The sequence below is a fragment of the Oncorhynchus mykiss genome, chromosome 2 (genome assembly GCF_013265735.2).
Source record: "Oncorhynchus mykiss isolate Arlee chromosome 2, USDA_OmykA_1.1, whole genome shotgun sequence".
Taxonomy (NCBI): domain Eukaryota; kingdom Metazoa; phylum Chordata; class Actinopteri; order Salmoniformes; family Salmonidae; genus Oncorhynchus; species Oncorhynchus mykiss.
In genome coordinates this window covers 37601019-37621967 of record NC_048566.1, presented here as the reverse complement: position 1 = coordinate 37621967, position 20949 = coordinate 37601019, and the positions used below count along the sequence as shown (strand labels likewise).

The window sequence follows — 20949 nt, the reverse complement described above, 5'->3', positions numbered from 1 at the left end:
TTAGTTTGTAGAAGTTGCAACATTTACCTCTGGTTTATCACTTGATGTATGTGGCTTACTGTAAGGTTACGATGGTTTTACTTGACCATACAGTAAACCAAAGGAATGGCAGATTTAAACCTGAACTACGAACAAACATCAACAAAACTAAGTCTTTCACAACCTTTATGTACAATACAAAACATCTAAAATGGAACTACAATGTAGATGGTGTCTGAAAAAGTAAAAAAACAAAATTGTCTTTGTAGTAGGAATAGTCATGCTTTACAGTGTGGTATGATTTTTCTCCAGAAACCTCCATAGCCTAGTCAATTCGGTGGTAAAGACCGGACAAACGAGAATACACTGCGATACACACGTTTTTCCTACATCACAAGAAACACACATTTAAAGCAGATACATATACGCCTATGCTTTCTTTGCAACTTGCAATGCTCAAACCCAAATACAGTACACCATATGATGAATCCAGCATTCACATTCAATACATCCAGTGTATTTACATTTAAGGTCTGGATATGGTCTATTGCTGAAGGCTAGCCTTACTTTGTATTCAATGTTGTATTCCAAAAATATAATAACAAAATATTTATTTTGTCAAGGAACTTCTTTCTGGCATTTGAGCACTTGTGTTGAACGTATGCAGTCAGATATGGGGGGGGGGGGGGGGGGGATCAACCACACTACTGATCTTATACTAATGTCCTGAGAATAGAGAGTACTGAGACCCGGTTACTGCAGGTTAAAGCAGGTTTCTATGACCGCCAAATAGAGACCACACCGACTTCTCCTACCCCTTTTTTTATTTGTTCTGTTAACCCGGAAAGATGCTTAACCCAACACGCCATCATGTCAGGTCATTGTTCCATTCATGTTTTTAAAGAGATGATGGTCAACAGGTGGCAGGCATCGGTGAGAACATTATTTTCCCACAATACACTTGATGGGATAATCTGTGCCACTGTCAGAATACTTGAAATAATGTGCATTTCCCCTTCCTTGTTTCCCTGAGGTAAGCACATATTTATAAGTGACTGAATAGGTTTAACTAAGCAAAATCCTATTACTTTCAACAATCCAACCAATTAAGATCTGTGATTACTTCAAAGGAAAGTAGGACGGAAAAACGCAAGTCAACTATTCGAAAAGACTCAGAGGTCTTGCATTTCCTCATCCAGGCCCTCGTCCAGGCCCTCGTCGTCTTCCTCCGCCCTGGCGTCCACCTCGGCCGTGTCGGAGAACTCATGCAGCAGGACGTACTCGCGGCTACTGAAGCCAAACTTGAGCACGTCCTTCTCCTTGAGCTCGTAGTAGCGCTGCGCCTCGATGCGCTGGTTGTTCAGGTAGGTGCCATTGCCCGAACCTAGGTCAATGATGTAGGGCTTCACCCGCCGCCCGCCAGTTCCATCCGAACGCGTGAACTCCACCAGCCTGGAAATCAGCAAACACAGAACTACATTACCCAAAGGTTGAAAGTGTCCCAACTCAGAACTACATAGCCTAGAGCAGGCCTGTCCAGGCCTATCCAACACTGTTCCTGGAGAGCTACCGTCATTGAGGCTTGCGCTCCAACCCTAATCATCTGATTCTAGTTATTAGCTGGTTGATAAGCTGAATCAGGCTAGTTACAACTGGGGTTGAAACAAAAACCTACAGGTGGGCAGCTCTCCAGGAACAAGGTTGGAGAGTCCTGACCTAGAGATTGAAATCACATAAACCCAACAGAACTGCATTAACCAGATGTTAAGTGTCAGACTTCAACAAAATGTTGGGAAATGATGTAAGATGGGAAAATGGCATAATTTCAAAACATAGAGATGATTTTCGAAGGATCAGCAGCTAAAATAATGTCATCCCGAGGGCCTGATTTGAGCAACCAAGTGATTGTCAGATCTCACCTGTACTGGAACACTGCGTGCTGTTTGGAGCAGGAGGGGTGGTCGATGGGGATATCAGCAATCTTCCTCTGCCGCCCCATCAGGTAGGCACTCTGCCTGTGGACGTACATGACCGGGAGCTGCTCATCGTTCTTGAAGGGGTACAGTCGCCATCTGCGCTTAGGGATGCGAGCCTCGGGGGGCTCGTTGTACTTGATCACTTCCCCCCTGAACGTGTTGGTATCTTCCGTGAGCGCACCAGACAGTTCAAAGTTGGGCTTCTCTTTATCAACTGGGGGGCTGTCTTTGCCCTCGCCCCCCTCTTGGGTACCTTGTCCGAAAGCTTGCCCCTCGCCGTTGTTCTCCTCAAACCGGTGCCGGTTGTCCCGTCGTTGATTGTCATGCTGCTGTCTCTCAGCCTGCTGCTCCTGGAAGGAGCGGGATTCGCGCTCTCTGGGCCTGTCCCCACCTCCACCCCGCTCTCTCTCAACTCGTTTTCTCTCCCTGGGTCTGTCAGATTCTCTGGGTCCGTCAGCCTGCTTCCACCTACTTCGCCGCACTGGTGGCTCCGAGGGCTCTGGTTTGTCATTGCGGTCACGCCTTCTACGGTCATCGGCACCGCGGTGGTCATCCTGCTCCTATAGGGGAGACAATGGGACAGGAGATAAGGGAATTAGCCTGATTCCAGAGTCAAGCATGGGGTCAAAATTAGTTGGTAAATTGTTACTATTTAAAGAAGACAATTGCTGCATTAAAATTGTACATGAATGCATTTCCCCAATTGTTACATTTACTCATAAGTAGTGGCAGAATCACCCGCTTTATTTTGACATCGGCACTGCGGGGAGGGCTTCGGCTCCTGCCGGTGTTTTTGGGCGATCTGTCTCGTCTTCCCAACGCCCTTCTACCTGGCGAATGACCTTTTGTCCTGGGTGGCGATCTAGTCAATCAAATCAACAAGGAAACTCTTTAAAACCAATAGTTGAGTAATTTAACACCAAGGTTAGCTAGCTACAACGGACAGCTCCTACTGGATTCTTCTCTGAGCGACATCTGACAAATAATTCGTAATACAGGGTTTGACATACAGGATGATCGCTGGCCTAGGGAGTCAATCATCCCTGTCAATGGCCTGCTTGGGCCAGTGAAAAAAATATATTGTAATAATGCTATTTTCAATCTGGGCTATATAATTGATGAAAAACAGAAATTCCCAAAGCTGTTACTTCTTCATGTATATTATTTATTACACGCATCGCACACACAGCCTTTGAGAGGAATATAATCTGTTGGGCAGCAAGAGGATGCAGCTCTCAACTGGTTGTCACGTAGAGCAGCTCACAGAAGAACGACAGCAGTAGGGAAGACGTCTCAATTTATGATAACTACCAGAAAAAGCTAAGGCAACAAATGGGTATGCAAACCAGGTATTTAAAAAGTTTGGTCCGAAGTCATGGTTAAATCCCTGCGATGCGCAATTCAGTCATCATGATTTGTTTGAATGGACATCTCTGAATGCTTACCTAAAAAAAAAGTTTAAAAATTACAATAAGGACTGCTATGTAGATTAGAGGTCAACCGATTATGATTTTTCAACGCCGATACCAATTACTGGAGGAACAAAAAAGCCGATACCGAAAAAAATAATATATTTGTAATAATGACAATTGCAACAATACTGAATTAACACTTATTTTAACTAAATATAATACATCAATAAAAATCAATTTAGCCTCAAGTAGATAATGAAACACATTCAATTTGATTTAAATAATGCAAAAACATTATGGAGAAGAATGTAAAAGTGCAATATGTGCTATGTAAGAAAGCTAAGGTTTAAGTTCCTTGCTCAGAACATGAGAACATATGAAAGCTGGTGGTTCCTTTTAACATGAGTCTTCAATATTCCCAGGTAAGAAGTTTTAGGTTGTAGTTATTATAGGAATTATAGGACTATTTCCTTCTATACCATTTGTATTTCATTAACCTTTGACTATTGGATGTTCTTATAGGCACTTTAGTATTGTCAGTGTAACAGTATAGCTTCCGTCCCTCTCCTCGCTCCTCCCTGGGCTCGAACCAGCAACACAACGACAACAGCCACCATCGAAGCAGCGTTACCCATGCAGAGCAAGGGAAACAACCATCCCAAGGCTCAGAGCGAGTGAAGTTTGAAATGCTATTAGCACGCGCTAACTAGCCAGACATTTCACTTCGGTTACACCAGCCTCATCTCGGGAGTTGATAGGTTTGAAGTCATAAACAGCGCAATGCTTGACGCACAACGAAGAGCTGCTGGCGAAACACACGAAAGTGCTGTATGAATGAATGTTTACGCGCCTGCTTCTGCCTACCACCGCTCAGTCAGATTATATGCAACACAGGACACACTAGATAACATCTAGTAATATCAACCATGTGTAGTTAACTAGTGATTATGATTGATTGTTTTTTATAAGATAAGTTTAATGCTAGCTAGCAACTTACCTTGGCTTACTGCATTTGCGTAACAGGCAGTCTCCTTGTGGAGTGCAACGAGAGAGAGGCAGGTCGTTATTGCGTTGGACTAGTTAACTGTAAGGTTGCAAGATTGGATCCCCCGAGCTGAAAAGGTGAAAATCTGTCTTTTTGCCCCTGAACAAGGCAGTTAACCCACCGTTCCTAGGCCGTCATTGAAAATAAGAATGTGTTCTTAATTTACTTGCCTAGTTAAATAAAAGGTGTATAAAAAATAAATAAATAAATAAATAAATAAATTATTTAAAAAAATAAAAAATAAAAAATCGGCAAAAACTTGAAATCGGCCCTAATTAATCGGCCACTCCGATTAATCGGTCAACCTCAAATATATATCTACCTGGCAGAATGATATGATGATTTTGAGCAATTGGGTCAGCATTTGTTTTGCAAACCCTGGCATCAAATTTAGGCTACACTGTACAGTAGAGAAACACCACTAGCCAAACAACTCTTGGCTAGGTGTGCAATTGAATTGAAAGGCAACTACACCCTCCCCCAAAATCACTTATGAAGTCTGGGAAAAAAATGTAGTCCCCTGATGTGGTTTATGCATTGTTTGGGATGTAGAATGTCAAATTTAAAAAAGTGTGATTTTGAGAGTGAAACCCTGACAAAAATAGGAAACTCAGAAACCGGGAATTACAAATCTGGGAAATGGAATTTAGCAAAAGATAAAACAGATTTTATAGGGTCCTTTAGCCTGCTGACTGTTCAAAATCACTAACAATAACAACCTGAGATTACGATAAGATTTTTTCCCTCTAAATCAATCAATGTAAACATTAAATTGTCAAGTTAAAATGCTATTATTAGTGTACTTACTAGGCCGGCAAAATATGTATACAATTACCTGATATTGAAATTATGCGCACATTATCCTTTTTCACGTGAGATCTTGGCCCGGGACAGTATATCATTTTTCCCCATTTGGGCCAGTAGCTTTCAGTTGGCACTGGGCCGGTGTGCCACTGGCAAATGTACCATTTATAGATAGTCCGATTAATCAGACTAACACAGAATTAATGGCTATATACAGCCTGAAACTAATGACTGCAAAATCATAAAAAGGTTCCTTAAAACTAATTTTACCTCGTTCCGAACCATATACCTATCGGCTCTCTAAAAAGTTGGGTAAACAATACCTTCCTGTGGATATTTTCTCAAATTGGAGAAGATGAAGGACAAACCACTCAGACAACCAGTAATGTTTAAATGTAATTTTATTAAACATTCTGGAGACATTTGTTTCAGACTGTGTACCAATTAACCATGTATTACTGCCTGATTAATCAGACTAAACACATTCAAGGCCCTCCCTCGTCCTCCGTTGGGCAAATCCGACCATGACTCCATTCTCCTGCTTCCTGTTAACAAACCAAAGCTCAAAAAGGAAGCACCTAGTGATGTGCTCAATATAGAAGTGGTGGGAGCAGGCGCAAGGCTACAAAGCTGTTTTGCTAGTACAGACACTCGTGATGTGGCAGGGCTTGCAGGCGATAAGGGATTACAAAGGGAAACCTAGAGTAGCCCTACGATGCAGAACTCCCAAACAAGCTAAATGCTTTTCATGCTTGCTTCAAAGAATAGAGCACTGTGCCTTGCTTGAAAGTCCATTTTTACAGATGACTGTGATACAGCTCTCTGTGGCTGATCCGAGCAGAATGTTTGAAACAGGTTAACAATCACAAGGCCAGAATACCAGGGCACGTTCTCAAAGCATGCGTAGACCAGCTGGCAGTGTCTTCACAGACATTTTCAATATCTCCTTGTCCCAGTCTGTAACCCCAACATGTTTCAAGCGGAATACCATTGCCCCTGTTCCCAAGAGATTCAAGGTAGCCTGCCTAAATGACTATTGCCCTGTAGCAATCACATCTGTAATTATGAAGTGCTTTGAAATGCTGGTCATGACACACATAAACCCCATCACCCCACACACCCTAGACCCACTACAATTCGCATACCGCCCCAACAGATCCACAGACGGTGTCATCTCAATTGCATTTCACACTGCCCACTCCCACCTGGACAAGAGTGGAAATAATTATATGAGAATGCTTTTCAAAGACTACAGCTCAGTGTTCAACACCATAGTCCACTCCTTGCTCATAACCAAGCTAGGGGACCCAGTGACTGAACCCCTCCCTCTGCAACTGGATCCTGGGTAGGCAACAACAACTCCGCCACGTTAACCCTCAACATGGGGGCCCCTCAGGGGTGTTTGCTTAGTCCTCTCCTGTACTCCCTGTTCACCCACACAGCTGCATGACCGTGCACGACTGCAACACCAGTATCAAGTTTGTTGACAACAACGCTGGTAGGCCTGATCACCGACGAGTCAGCCTACAGGGAGGCCGTCGGAGTCTTAGCAGAGTGTGGTGCCAGGAAAACAACCTCAACATCAGTAAGATCAATGAGCTGATTGTGGACTATAGGAGAAAGAGGGGAGAGCATGCGTAGTTCCTTGGCGTCCACATCACCAAGGACTTAACATGGTCCACACGCACATCCCCAGTCGTGAAGAGGGAACGGCAGCATCTCTTCCCCTTCAGGAGGCTGGAAAGATTTGGCATGGGCCCTCTGATCCTCAAAAAGTTTGACAGGCTGCATCACGTCTTGGTATGGCAAATGCACCAACCCTTGAGCACAAAGCACTTCAGAGGGTGGTGCGGACAGCCCAGTACATCACAGTCAGAGGAAGGCTTGAAAAATTGCCAAAGACTCCAGCCACCCAAGCCATAGACTATCCACTCTGCTGCCGGACGATCGGCTCTCAGACAGCATCTACCCCCAAGCCATAAGACTGCTCAATAGCCAGTTAAATGGTACCAGAACTATCGGCATTGACTAGCTTGCACTGGCCCTATGCACACTCACTAGACTACATACACATTACACTGACACTCCCACAGACAATACAAACTCGCACACTTTTACACTCATCATTTGCTGCAAATGCTGCTCTGTTCTTTATTTTACTCTTATTATCAATCTTGATACCTAGTGACTTTACCGTCTTCATGTGCATATCTAGTAGAGGTCGAACGATTATTGGAGGACCAAAAAAGCAGATACCGATTAAAAATCTGCCAATTTTTTTATGACAATTAATTAATGACAATTACAACACTTATTTTAACTTAATATAATACATCAATAAAAATCTATTTAGCATCACATAAATAATGAAGCATGTGCAATTTGGTTTAAATAATGCAAAAACAAAGTGTTGAAGTAAAAGTACAATATGAGCCATGTAAAAAAGCTAACGTTTGAGTTCCTTGCTCAGAACATGAGAACATTTGAAAGTTAGTGGTTCCTTTTAACATGAGACTTCAATATTCCAAGGTAAGCGGTTTTAGGTTGTAGTTAATATTGTATGTATAGGACTATTTCTCTCTATACCATTTGTATTTCATATACCTTTGACTATAGTATTGCCAGTGTAACAGTATATCTTCCGTCCCTCTCCTCGCCCCTACCTGGGCTCGAACCAGGAACACATCTACAACAGCCACACTCGAAGCAGTGTTACCCATCGCTCCACAAAAGCCGAGGCCCTTGCAGAGCAAGGGGAATAACTACTCCAAGTCTCAGAGCGAGTGACGTTTGAAACGCAATTAGTGCACACCCAGCTAACTAGCTAGCCCTTTCACATCGGTTACACCAGCCATTAGGCTGATAGGCTTGAAGTCATAAACAGCGCTGTGCTTGCGAAGAGCTGCTGGCAAAACGCACAAAAGTGCTGTTTGAATGAATGCTTAGGATCCTGCTGCTGCCTACCATCCATCGCTCAGTCAGACTGCTCTATCAAATCACAGACTTAATTAAAGCATAACACAGAAATACAAGCCTTTGGTCATTAATATGGTCGAATCCGGATACTATCCTTTCAAAAACAAAACGTTTATTATTTCTGTGAAATACGGAACCGTTCGGTATTTTATCTAACGGGTGGCATCCCTAAGTCTAAATATTATTGTTACATTGCACAACCTTCAATGTTATGTCATAATTACATACAATTCTGGCAAATTAGTTCGCAATGAGCCAGACTGCCAAAACTGTTGCATATACCCTGACTCTGCGTGCAATGAGCACATACTTATCCCAAGATGGCATAGCAGTTCAGACATATTTTTGTCCTCGTTCTGTCGTGTATATAAATATATAGATATATTTACAACTTTTTTTTTTTCACATACATTTTTAATTTTCCAAAAACTCATCTTCAGAACACTCTCCTGCAATCCGCTTCACCTATTTATATAAAAAAGTATTATTTACCTCAGATCTGTAATCCTCCGAGAGGCTAGCCAGAAATTAGCCAGAAGCTAGCCGGGAGCTAGCCAGAAGCTGGTCCAGAAGCTACTCTGAAGCTGGTTCAGAAGCTAGTTAGCTTATTTACTGGCTAATCATTAGTACTCAGCTAACCACGGTTTGTGGTCATCGGCTGTCCTTTGGCTCGAGAATCTATCGCCAGTTTTGTACGGCGCGGTGCAGCGCAGCGCGGCTCGGAACGGAACATACCGGATTTCGGCCGCTGGCTCTGGACATCCATACCTGGATCGCACAGCTAGCTAGCTGCTATCCGTGTGACTATCGGCTTTCGTCGATTCCGGAGCTAACATCAATTGTTCCGGAGCTAGCCAGCTGAAGAGTTCCATCAATCACTCCTGGGCTGCAGTCACCTATCCGGACCCGTTTTGCTGCCTATGCGGAGCCCCACCGGGCCTTCACAGTTGGAGTGCCGACGTTGTCTACCCGAAGGAATTGTCCGGCTGGCTCCTCCGGCGCAACGTTGCCTGGGCGCCCATCTGCGGCCTGCTAGCCGTTGGCTATCTTATCGGCTGCTATCTGAATAGACAATCGGACAATTTTTATTTTATTTTTATTTATTTTTCTTCTTGGGCCTCTAACTATATCTATTGTTGTTATTTTTGTTGTTGTGTGATTTGGATTAATCCCCTCTACCACACGGAAACCCACTAATCTACTGACGGAACGCAAGAGTTGGCTAATAACAGACCTCCATTCTATACTAGCTTGCTCCTATGCTAGCTTGCTACCGATTTAGCTGTCTAAATCGCCGTGACCCCCAACCAACCTCTCCACTCACTGGACCCTTTTGATCACTCGACTGAGCATGCCTCTCCTTAATGTCAATATGCCTTGTCCATTGCTGTTCTGGTTAGTGTTTATTGGCTTATTTCACTGTAGAGCCTCTAGTCCTGCTCATTATACCTTATTGTAAGGAAGTGCTATTTCTTATGCAGGTGACCAGCCTACTGCTATTACATTGCTATAACTGAGACAACGTATTTTCACAGCAAAACATGTTAGGTCCCATACAGGATAGCTCCCACACCCACACACACAGCACACACACATTACACACACTAACTGCCGAGGACACACAGATAAGACATACACCCACACATTGGGAGGAAGAGACAGCCTTGACTTGCAGAAACCAGCGCACACACCTAATCTCCTTTTTTAGCTGAACATTGTGTGACAAGGAACGGGAACCAGAGGGATGACGGACGGCCCAACAGGGCCAATCCAAGAAGACTACACCTCAGCCTGAACCAACCCGAAGACCCGATCTTCTAGAATCAACCTACTTTCTGTACTGTATATAACATACATGCACTCTGTTATCTGCGCTTCTTTTCTGCTGGTTCCTTAAGAACCGAATGAAATGGCCCGTATACGTTGTACCAGATATCTTTACTCATAATTAAACTCACTTGTCATACAATAGACCACCTTGTCTGAATCGATCCTTGACCGGCTCACCCTCCTACATATCCCATTATCAACATTATCCAACCTATTAGTTCCACCACCCACACATGCAATGACATCTCCTGGTTTCAATGATGTTTCTAGAGACAATATCTCTCTCTTCATCACTCAATACCTAGGTTTACCGATGTCATTTACAAAATAGCCTCCAATACCCTACTCAACAAATTGGATGAAGTCTATCACAGTGCAATCCGTTTTGTCACCAAAGCCCCATATACTACCCACCATTGCGACCTGTACGCTCTCGTTGGCTGGCCCTCGCTTCATACTCGTCGCCAAGCCCACTGGCTCCATGTCATCTACAAGACCCTGCTAGGTAAAGTCCCCCCTCATCTCAGCTCGCTGGTCACCATTGCATCTCCCACCTGTAGCACACGCTCCAGCAGGTATATCTCTCTAGTCACCCCCAAGACCAATTCTTTCTTTGGCCGCCTCTCCTTCCAGTTCTCTGCTGCCAATGACTGGAACGAACTACAAAAATCTCTGAAACTGGAAACACTTATCTCCCTCACTAGCTTTAAGCACCAACTGTCAGAGCAGCTCACAGATTACTGCACCTGTACATAGCCCACCTATAATTTAGCCCAAACAACTACCTCTTTCCCTACTGTATTTTATTTATTTATTTATTTTGCTCCTTTGCACCCCATTATTTTTATTTCTACTTTGCACATTCTCCCATTGCAAATCTACCATTCCAGTGTTTTACTTGCTATATTGTATTTACTTTGCCACCATGGCCTTTTTGCCTTTACCTCCCTTATCTCACCTCATTTGCTCACATCGTATATAGACTTGTTTATACTGTATTATTGACTGTATGTTTGTTTTACTCCATGTGTAACTCTGTGTCGTTGTATGTGTCGAACTGCTTTGCTTTATCTTGGCCAGGTCGCAATTGTAAATGAGAACTTGTTCTCAACTTGCCTACCTGGTTAAATAAAGGTGAAATAAAAAAATAAAAAGAGAAATGACAATTTCACCTGGTTAATATTGCCTGCTAACCTGGATTTATTTTAGCTAAATATGCAGGTTTAAAAATATATACTTCTGTGTATTGATTTTAAGAAATGCATTGGTGTTTATGGTTAGGTACAGTCGTTTTTTGCAAATGCGCTTTTGTAAAATCACCCCCCCCCCCAGCGTTGCATTGATTATATGCAATGCAGGACACGCTAGATAAACGAGTAATATCAACCATGTGAAGTTATAACTAGTGATTATGATTGTTTTTTTTTTTTACAAGATAAGTTTAATGCTAGCTAGCAACTTACCTTGGCTTCTACTACATTCACATAACAGGCAGGCTCCTCGTGGAGTGCAATGAGAGGCAGGTGGTTTGAGCATTGGACTAGTTAACTCTAAGGTTGCAAGATTGGATCCCCCGAGCTGACAAGGTGAAAATCTGTCGTTCTGCCCCTGAACAAGGCAGTTAATCCACCGTTCCTAGGCCGTCATTGAAAATAAGAATGTGTTCTTAACTGACTTGACTAGGTAAATAAAGGTATAAAAAAAGTTTACATTTCTATATCGGCGCCCAAAAATACAGATTTCCGATTGTTATGAAAACTTGAAATCGGCCCTAATTAATTGTCCATTGTGATTAATCGGTCGACCTCAAATAGCTCGTACCTATGCACAATGACCTGGTACTCACTGTACATATTGTCAAATAAAATAACTGTTATTCCTCATATGCGCCGAATACAACAGGTATTGTCAACCTTACCATGAAATGCTTACTTACAAGCCCTTAACCAACAATGCAGTTAAGAAAATATTTCCTAAATAAACTAAAGTATATATACACTGCTCAAAAAAATAAAGGGAACACTTAAACACAATGTAACTCCAAGTCAATCACACTTCTGTGAAATCAAACTGTCCACTTAGGAAACAACACTGATTGACAATAAATTTCACATGCTGTTGTGCAAATGGAATAGACAACAGGTGGAAATTATAGGCATTTAGCAAGACACCCCCAATAAAGGAGTGGTTCTGCAGGTGGGGACCACAGACCACTTCTCAGTTCTTATGCTTCCTGGCTGAAATGTTGGTCACTTTTGAATGCTGGTGGTGCTTTCACTCTAGTGGTAGCATGAGACGGAGTCTACAACCCACACAAGTGGCTCAGGTAGTGCAGCTCATCCAGGATGGCACATCAATGCGAGATGTGGCAAGAAGGTTTGCTGTGTCTGTCAGCGTAGTGTCCAAAGCATGGAGGCGCTACCAGGAGACAGGCCAGTACATCAGGAGACGTGGAGGAGGCCGTAGGAGGGCAACAACCCAGCAGCAGGACCGCTACCTCCGCCTTTGTGCAAGGAGGAGCACTGCCAGAGCCCTGCAAAATGACCTCCAGCAGGCCACAAATGTGCACGTGTCTGCTCAAACGGTCAGAAACAGACTCCATGAGGGTGGTATGAGGGCCCGACGTCCACAGGTGGGGGTTGTGCTTACAGCCCAACACCGTGCAGGACGTTTGGCATTTGCCAGAGAACACCAAGATTGGCAAATTCGCCACTGGCGCCCTGTGCGCTTCACAGATGAAAGCAGGTTCACACTGAGCACATGTGACAGTCTGGAGACGCCGTGGAGAACGTTCTGCTGCCTGCAACATCCTCCAGCATGACCGGTTTGGCGGTGGCTCAGTCATGGTGTGGGGTGGCATTTCTTTGGGGGGCCGCACAGCCCTCCATGTGCTCGCCAGAGGTAGCCTGACTGCCATTAGGTATCGAGATGAGATCCTCAGACCCCTTGTGAGACCATATGCTGGTGTGGTTGGCCCTGGGTTCCTCCTAATGCAAGACAATGCTAGACCTCATGTGGCTGGAGTGTGTCAGCAGTTCCTGCAAGAGGAAGGCATTGATGCTATGGACTTGCCCGCCCGTTCCCCAGACCTGAATCCAATTGAGCACATCTGGAACATCATGTCTCGCTCCATCCACCAACGCCATGTTGCACCACAGACTGTCCAGGAGTTGGTGGATGCTTTAGTCCAGGTCTGGGAGGAGATCCCGCAGGAGACCATCCGCCACCTCATCAGGAGCATGCCCAGGCATTGTAGGGAGGTCATACAGGCACGTGGAGGCCACACACACTACTGAGCCTAATTTTGACTTGTTTTAAAGGACATTACGTCAAAGTTGGATCAGCCTGTAGTGTGGTTTTCCACTTTAATTTTGAGTGTGACTCCAAATCCAGACCTCCATGGATTGATAAATTTGATTTCCATTGATAATTTGTGATTGTTGTCAGTACATTCAACTATGTAAAGAAAAAAGTATTTAATAAGAATATTTCATTCATTCAGATGTAAGATGTTATTTTAGTGTTCCCTTTATTTTTTTGAGCAGTGTATATTATACATTAACAATATCAGATAACAAAAATGAGACTTTATACAGGGAGTACAGGTACCGAGTCAATGTGCAGGGGTACAGGTTAGTCAATGGTAGCGCTATTCTATTTTATTCCTCCTTACCATTTCATTTTTAAACTCTGCATCAATGGGAAGGGCTCGTAAGCAAGCATTTCACGGTAAAGTCTCCAGTGTGTGACAGTTTTATTTGAATTCTAGCTAGCTCTCACTGTTTCCAGTCAACTAACATTAAATGAGACTTAGCTAGCTAATTGAGGGGAAACTAGGCAGCATTCTGCTTTGATCCCACAGTTCAGTCATTTACTTTGCACACTACCAACTCATGTGAACTAGGTACAATCCTGACACCGTTTTAACGTTTAGAAACGTCAATAATCTTCACTTCCCATACGTCTTTGAAAACATATGGGAGTTATCCATCATCAGAGAGAAAAAACAAACAATTAATCGAACCGTTTTGCAGATCCATTCGGCTATGGTAGCCTCCACCCGATATAACTACACTTCCCGAGTTACGCTTACACACAGGTGTTGGGATGGAGCATGCTAGCTAGATAGCACAGGTGGTCGGTAGCCTCGTCTTCCGTAAACTAGCACTTTAACATGGAGATATTTCAGTGTGGGAACACTAACCTTAACCCTATCAAGGCGTGTATCAATTTAACATTGTTTTTTTTTATTAAATACAAAAAATAAGGTCCTTATACTTCCAAAGCCGCACCGCCAGCGACGCGTTCCAAAGACGCATTTGTCCAATGACTTGTGTAAAATGTAACAGAGTCATGATCAAGGGATAATTGAGGACTGACGTTAACGTTCCAAGACTAACTCATAACAATGACGCCTGCTGGTTAGCTAAATGGTTAACTAGTTGCTATTATTGATATTGTGTAAAATCATGGACTTGCAACCGCACTGTGTAATTTGTGCTCGCTAACTACAATACCATACACCCATGAAATCAGGCTAGCTACCTGCTCGTTCGTCTCCTCTGTAGCGGTGGGCTTGGGCTGCCGTTGGACCCCGAACTCGAGTGGCGTGATCTCTGGGGCCTAGCAGGGCTCAGTTTCTCTTGTTTGATTTTCGGTTTTGAGTTCCGCACAGGGGATTTCACTCTTTTATGTCGTCTCTCTTTATCCATTATGAAACTCAACCAATCGTTGTTAATCGACTAAATAAAGGGCACAACGAATACATATGTATAAAACGTGAACAACAAACTCCACTGCAAACGCTGAGAAAGTTTTCCTATTGTGAGCAAGGAAACGCGTTTCCACTTCCGGCAGAACGCTTTTTATATTTTTCACCGTGGCTATAGACCACAACACTTTAGTTCCGTTGTAATATTGCAGACCTATTCTATTATATTTACAATGAGGTAATGCACCTACAGATGTTATAATTAAATGTACTTAATTTTCCTGAAACAACTCTAAATCATGCCTTCGAGCAGCTCGGAGAGGTTAGTGAGTCGCGCATGGAATTAAGTTGCCATGGTAAAAAAAAATTAACAAATGAGTTATCAATTCACATTTCAACAACACATACATACATTCATTGAGACATTACTTGCTACAACAAACCACGTTTTTTTGTAGTAATCAAAGTATCACAATGATTCCTCCAGCTGATTCTCTGCTGAAATATGACAACCCAGTCTTGGTGAGCAGAAACATAAAATAAGTCACCAAAGGTAGAGTGAAGTTAACAAAACGTGTTTAATGCTGGCTGCGAGCGTTACTTACAGTAGCTCCAGGTAGCTAAATGTATCCATATAGTGGTATCTAACATACATTATTACATCCACAGGCATTATTTTGAAATCAATATCATGCCAATGTTCCTAGTGAGCGGTGAGAGATGTCAAACAATTGTCTTTGCTTTTTTTCAACATCAAATTGGCTGAAGATGGATATTCTTCTAATCTCAATGAGTACTGCAAATTCAACAACCTGCCATGACTGGACCTGTGTCACCTCCACCCAAACCCAAGACCCCCTCAGCCAATGCCAACAAACCGAGGAGATCCTCAATGCCATCCTACCACCCCGGTATGACATGACACGCACACATCTTTAACACCCTTCTCCCTATTTTTTCCCCCTTAGGGAAATTAACCAATATTCCCGGTTTTGTAAAACCTGAAATCGGGCAACCCTGTGTTAATCTCAGCTGTACCACTGTTACAGGGAATGTATGGAGACCAACCAGCTGTGGGTGCAGCAGGTGTCTAGCACGCTGTGTACCCACATGGATGTAGTGCACCTATAGAATCAGCTGGACCTGAAGCTGCAGCAGACAGGCCAGGGAGACTGGCATCTGCCCAGTCCTCAGGGAGCTCTACTCCCAGTGCTTCGGTAAGGAGAGAGAGGAAGGAAAGATGAGGTGCATGGATGGTAGTAATATTGGAAAAGTGTGTTGGATACAAATTCTAAAGCCGGGCCAGTTTCCAAGAGGACCTAGATTAGGCTAGCATAAACCTGGTTCTGAACTAAAAGGCAATTTCAGTGGGTTTAATCTGTGTCTGAGTTGATCTGATTGGTTAAAATATCAAATTAGTGAAAACAAATAACAGAATTAGGCTGCCTGTCGAAACCCAGCCCATGACGTCAGAGAACTCTCATCTTTTAGCACTTCATCAGATAAAGATAATGCTATGCCATTGAATGATTAAAAACCTTTATTACCCCAAAGTGAATTTGATTTGCATCTACTTGTGTAGATCTCCGATGTGTAGAACAAGAAGCGGGACCTAGAGAGACAGGTTAACGAGCAGAAGGCCAAGACTGAGGCCATTGAGAAGAGGGAGACAGAAGGCAGGTGGAGAAGAAACACACAGAGGAGATTTAGTTCCTGAAGAGAACCAACCAGCAGCTCAAGGTAAAGGCGCCCAGTCACCATCCCTGTGCAGTCTTGCCAACTCCTATGGGCATTGTCGCGCCAAATAAGGCAGGATTTTCCTAACTCCTAGAAAGTTTTTGGAATGAAATCAATCAATTTATGTAATTTAAAATATACTTAACAAAAATAAACGCAACATCAAGTGTTGGTACCAGCTGAAATAAATTATCCCAGAAACTTTCCACACACAAAAAGCTTATTTCTCAATGTTGTGCACAAATTTGTTTACATCCCTGTTAGTGCGCATTTCTCCTTTGCCAAGATAATCCATCCATCTGATAGGTGTGACATATCAAAAAGATGATTAAACAGCATCATTGCACAGGTGCACCTTGTGCTGGGGGCAATAAAACAAACTCTAAAATGTGCAGTTTTGTCACACAACACAATGTCACAAATGTCAACATTTTTGAGAGAATGTGCAATTGGCATGCTGACTGCAAGAATGTCCACCAGAGCTGTTGCCAAAGAATTTAAAGTAGATTGCTCTACCATAAGCTACCTCCGTCATTTTAGAGAATTTGGCAGTACGTCCAACCGGCCTCACAACTGCAGACCACGTGTAACCACGCCAGCCCAGGACATCCACATTCGGCTTCTTCACCTGCAGGATCTTCTGAAACCAGCAAACCAGACAGCTTATGAAACTGTGGGTTTGCACAACTGAAGAATTTTTGCACAAACGGTCAGCTTATCTGCATGCTTGTTGTCCTTACCAGGGTCTTGACCTGACTGCAGTTCAGCGTCGTAACGAACTTCAGTGGGCAAATGCTCACCTTTGATGGGCACTGGCACGCTGAAGAAGGGTGCGCTTCACAGATGAATCCCTGTTTCAACTGTATCTGTGACGAACAGATGCATATGTTTTCCCAGTCATGTGAAATCCATAGATTAGGGCCTAATGAATTTATTTGAATTGACGGATTTCGTTATATGGACTATAACTCAGTAAATATTTTAAATTGTTACATATTGCGTTTATACTTTCGTTCAGTGCCTTCAGGAAGTATTCAGAACCCTTGACTTTCCATTTTGTTAGGTTACAACTTTATTCTAAAATATTTATTTCCCATCAATCTACACACAATACCCCATAATGACAAAGAAAACAGGTTTTTAGAAATGTTTGCTAATTTATATTAAAAAAAACGTTTACATAAGTATTCAGGCCCCTTACTCAGTACTTTGTTGCAGCACCTTTGGCAGTGATTACAGCCTTGAGTCTTCTTGGTTGACACCACAAGCTTGGCACACCTGTATTTGGAGTTTCTCCCATTCTTCTCTGCAGATCCTCTCAAGCTGTCTCAGGTTTGATGGGGACCGTTGCTGCACAGCTGTTTTCAGGTCTCTCCAGAGATGTTCGATCAGGTTCAAGTCTGGCCCCTCAAGGACATTGAGTCTTGTTTGGCATTCGCCAAACCCAGGTTTGTCTGTTGAAGCGTGATTCAACACTCCAGAGAACACGTTTCCACTGCTCGAGAGTCCAATGGTGGCGAGCTTTACACCACTCCAGCCAACGCTTGGCACTGTTTGTGTGCGGCTGCTCGGCCATGGAAAACCCATTTTATGAAGCTCCCGACGAACAGTTCTTGTGCTGACATTGCTTCCAGAGGCAGTTTGGAACTCGATAGGGAGTTCCAAACTACACGTGTCAGCCCCGTTCTGTGAGCTTGTATCCTACCACTTAGCGGCTGAGCCATTGTTGCTCCTAGACGTTTCCACTTCACAATAACCACACTTACAGTTGGCCGTGGCAACTCTAGCAGGGCAGAAATTTGACAAACTGATTTCTTGGAAAGGTGGCATCCTATGACAGTGCCACATTGAAAGTCACTGAGCTCTGGCAGTAGAATGCCCTTACTGAAATGTTTGTATGGAGATTGCATGGCTGCGTACTCAAATTTATACACCTGTCAGCAACAGGTATGGCTGAATACACTCATTTGAAGGGGTGTCCACATACTTGTGTGTATATTTGATAGATATTTAACATTTCAATTTCTTCTCCTTTACAGGCCCAGCTGGAAGGGTTCATTGCCCCAAAAAAGTGACCCCTTCATTCCACAAGTGATCTATAACTGGCAGATTTCAGATCGTCCAACACAGCATTATGTAATAAATCTACTTCCTAACCATAAAGCCTTGCATTACTATAGCGGAATAAATAAAACAATTCTAATAATTTGTTCATATTCTTTATTTTATGGTATGACATGTATATTTGGAGAAAAATTGTGTCACTGTTTTTTTTCCAAAAGTGCTGTACATAACCTGGGTGCCAGTGTGTTTCTGCTCTCTAGCCAACTCCTTATGGAATTGTCATGCCAAATTTGACAGTTCCATGAGGAGTTAGCAAAATAATGAAAACAGACTGGCATCCAGGCTATGCAGTACAAATGTACTTTTTTTGGATGACAGACTCATCCTTTCACTTCGCAGTGAAACTCCTTATGAGTTTAAGTAATAGTTTGATGCAACATTGATCGTTGTCACTTCGTTGAAGGTCACTCAGGATTAGGTTAAGGCGTCAAGCGATTAGGTTCATCAAAATCTAATTCACTCAATGCAACCTAACCCAAATCACTTTCCATCAAGAAGGGTAGGTACCAAGACAACTTAAAACAAGTCATTACAATGACAGGGTCATTAAAATAAATATTTATTAGAAATGACCCAATTTGGTGTCTCGAACCCCAGACTAGCGCTTCGATCTCTTGGCTTTCTTGCCCTCGCTGGGCGCCGTAGGCATCTTTCTGTTCTTGTTCTTGTTCTTGACGTTGTGTGTTTCGTAATAGCGCGTTCCAACTTTCTTCACCTTCTGAGCACGATCCGCTGCTCTCCTCTGCAGAGGGGGGGGACAAATGAGGGAGATTTAAGCTTAAGGAGGAACAGGGCCGTCATTCCATTAACAATAGCGGTAGGGGAGTGGCTTTCCACTCCAGTCAAGATGGATGGGCCTGTTTGATGTCAAACAGCAGGATAAGTGAACATGCAGTACCTGCTTGGATGTTAAACTTCTGTGTGGACGCGTGGGCTCTTCTGCCGCCTCGGTTTTCCTCTTCTTGCCGACCTGTATTACGGCTGAGGAACAAAAAGGTTGGCAAGTAAGTGGATGACCCGTAGGCATGGAATTACTAAAACAGTTAATAGGACATTCCCATTGGGGCGGCAGGCAGCCTAGTGGTTAGAGCATTGCGCCAGTAACCAAAAGGATCGAATCCCCGAGCTGACATGGTAAAAATCTGTCGTTCTGCCCCTGAGCAAGGCAGTTAACCCATTGTTCCCCGGGCGCCGAAGACGTGGATTTCAATTTAAGGCAGCCCCCCGTACCTCTCTGATTTAGAGGCATTGGGTTAAATGTATAAGACATTTCAGTTAACCTGTTGAGTGTAGGGGGCATTATTTTGATGTTTGGATGAAAAAAGTACCCAAATGAAACTGCCTATTTCTCAGGCCCAGAAGCTAGAATATGCATATAATTGTCAGATTAGGATTGAAAACACAAAAGTTTCCAAAACTGTCAAAATATTGTCTGTGAGTATAACATTGACATGTTTCTACGAACTTCACGGATACTATTTGGAATTTGTCTGCCCCGTCGTGACCTGCACAAGCCTGGATTTCTGAACAAAACGCACCAACCAAATGGAGGTATTTTGGATATAAAAATAATCTTTATCGAACAAAAGAAACACTTATTGTGTAACTGGGAGTCTCGTGAGTGCAAACATGCGAAGATCAAAGGTAAGCGATTCATTTTATTGCTTTTCTGACTTGCGTGACCAATCTACTTTGCTGCTAGCTGTTTGTAATGTTTTGTCTGCTGAGAGAGATGTCCTAACAAACACTTGGATAGCTTTTGCTGAAAAGCTTTTTTGAAATCTGACATGCCAGGTGGGTTAACAACAAGCTAAGCTGTGTTTTGCTATATTGCACATGTGATTTCATGAAAATTAAATATTTTTAGTAATTTAATTTGAATTTGGCGCTCTGCAATTCAGCGGATGTTGAAGAAAATGATCCCGCTAAAGGGATCGGTGCGCCAAGAAGTTAAGGGCATTCAGTTGTACAACTGACTAGGTATCCCCCTTTATATGGTTCGATTGCTTGTTTGGTGGTCAGTTTAACAGTGGTCTTTGGCCAAATACCTACTCTAGTTATACATTGTATCTGCTGCCATCCATGAAGACGTGTAAAGGAAGGTGCATATTTTGCAAGAAGGCCCTTTTATTCTTTGATGGAATACATTTCATGGGAAAATACAGTCATGGGAAAATAAATCCCATGACTGACACTAAAGTTGATCTCAGATCGAATGTCTGGAGGGAAGTTAATCTCCCCTTTCATGTAACAAAAAAGTAATGACCATCATGCTTTTAGGGTAAAGAGGATCATTTTGTAAATGTATTAAACTGCAAGTTTGACCAATTCCAGTCCTTTTCAATTGGAAATATA

The 20949-nt window shown here is 43.0% G+C and overlaps 2 protein-coding genes across 2 annotated transcripts in view; both read right to left on the bottom strand.

The window, feature by feature from the left end:
• Positions 1-92: 92 nt before the first annotated feature.
• On the bottom strand, positions 93-14875 carry LOC110488991 (smad nuclear-interacting protein 1). The gene is made up of 4 exons (XM_021561519.2): positions 14568-14875; positions 2694-2817; positions 1899-2515; positions 93-1431 (listed from the first exon to the last, which is right to left on the bottom strand). The coding sequence occupies exons 1-4, from the start codon at positions 14732-14734 to the stop codon at positions 1152-1154; spliced, it is 1188 nt and encodes a 395-aa protein (XP_021417194.2). The 5' UTR covers positions 14735-14875; the 3' UTR covers positions 93-1151.
• Positions 14876-18673: 3798 nt separating this feature from the next.
• Positions 18674-20949, bottom strand: part of gnl2 (guanine nucleotide binding protein-like 2 (nucleolar)) — a 30891-nt gene continuing 28615 nt past the window's right edge. Inside the window, exons 15-16 of the mRNA XM_021561508.2 lie at positions 19493-19575; positions 18674-19336 (exon numbers count right to left, since the gene is read on the bottom strand). Coding sequence (XP_021417183.1) covers positions 19193-19336; positions 19493-19575 — 227 coding nt within the window. The 3' untranslated portion in view covers positions 18674-19192. The remainder of the gene's footprint in view (positions 19337-19492; positions 19576-20949) is intronic.

Bases quoted from the DNA above. Each gene is read 5' to 3' on its own strand.
- LOC110488991 (XM_021561519.2), bottom strand. From the start codon at position 14,734: ATGGATAAAGAGAGACGACATAAAAGAGTGAAATCCCCTGTGCGGAAC. The intron at 2,516-2,693 runs GTGATTCTGCCA...TCTCCCCTATAG, and splicing joins CCGATGTCAAAATAAAGCGG to GAGCAGGATGACCACCGCGG. The intron at 1,432-1,898 runs GTGAGATCTGAC...GCTGATTTCCAG, and splicing joins CACGCAGTGTTCCAGTACAG to GCTGGTGGAGTTCACGCGTT.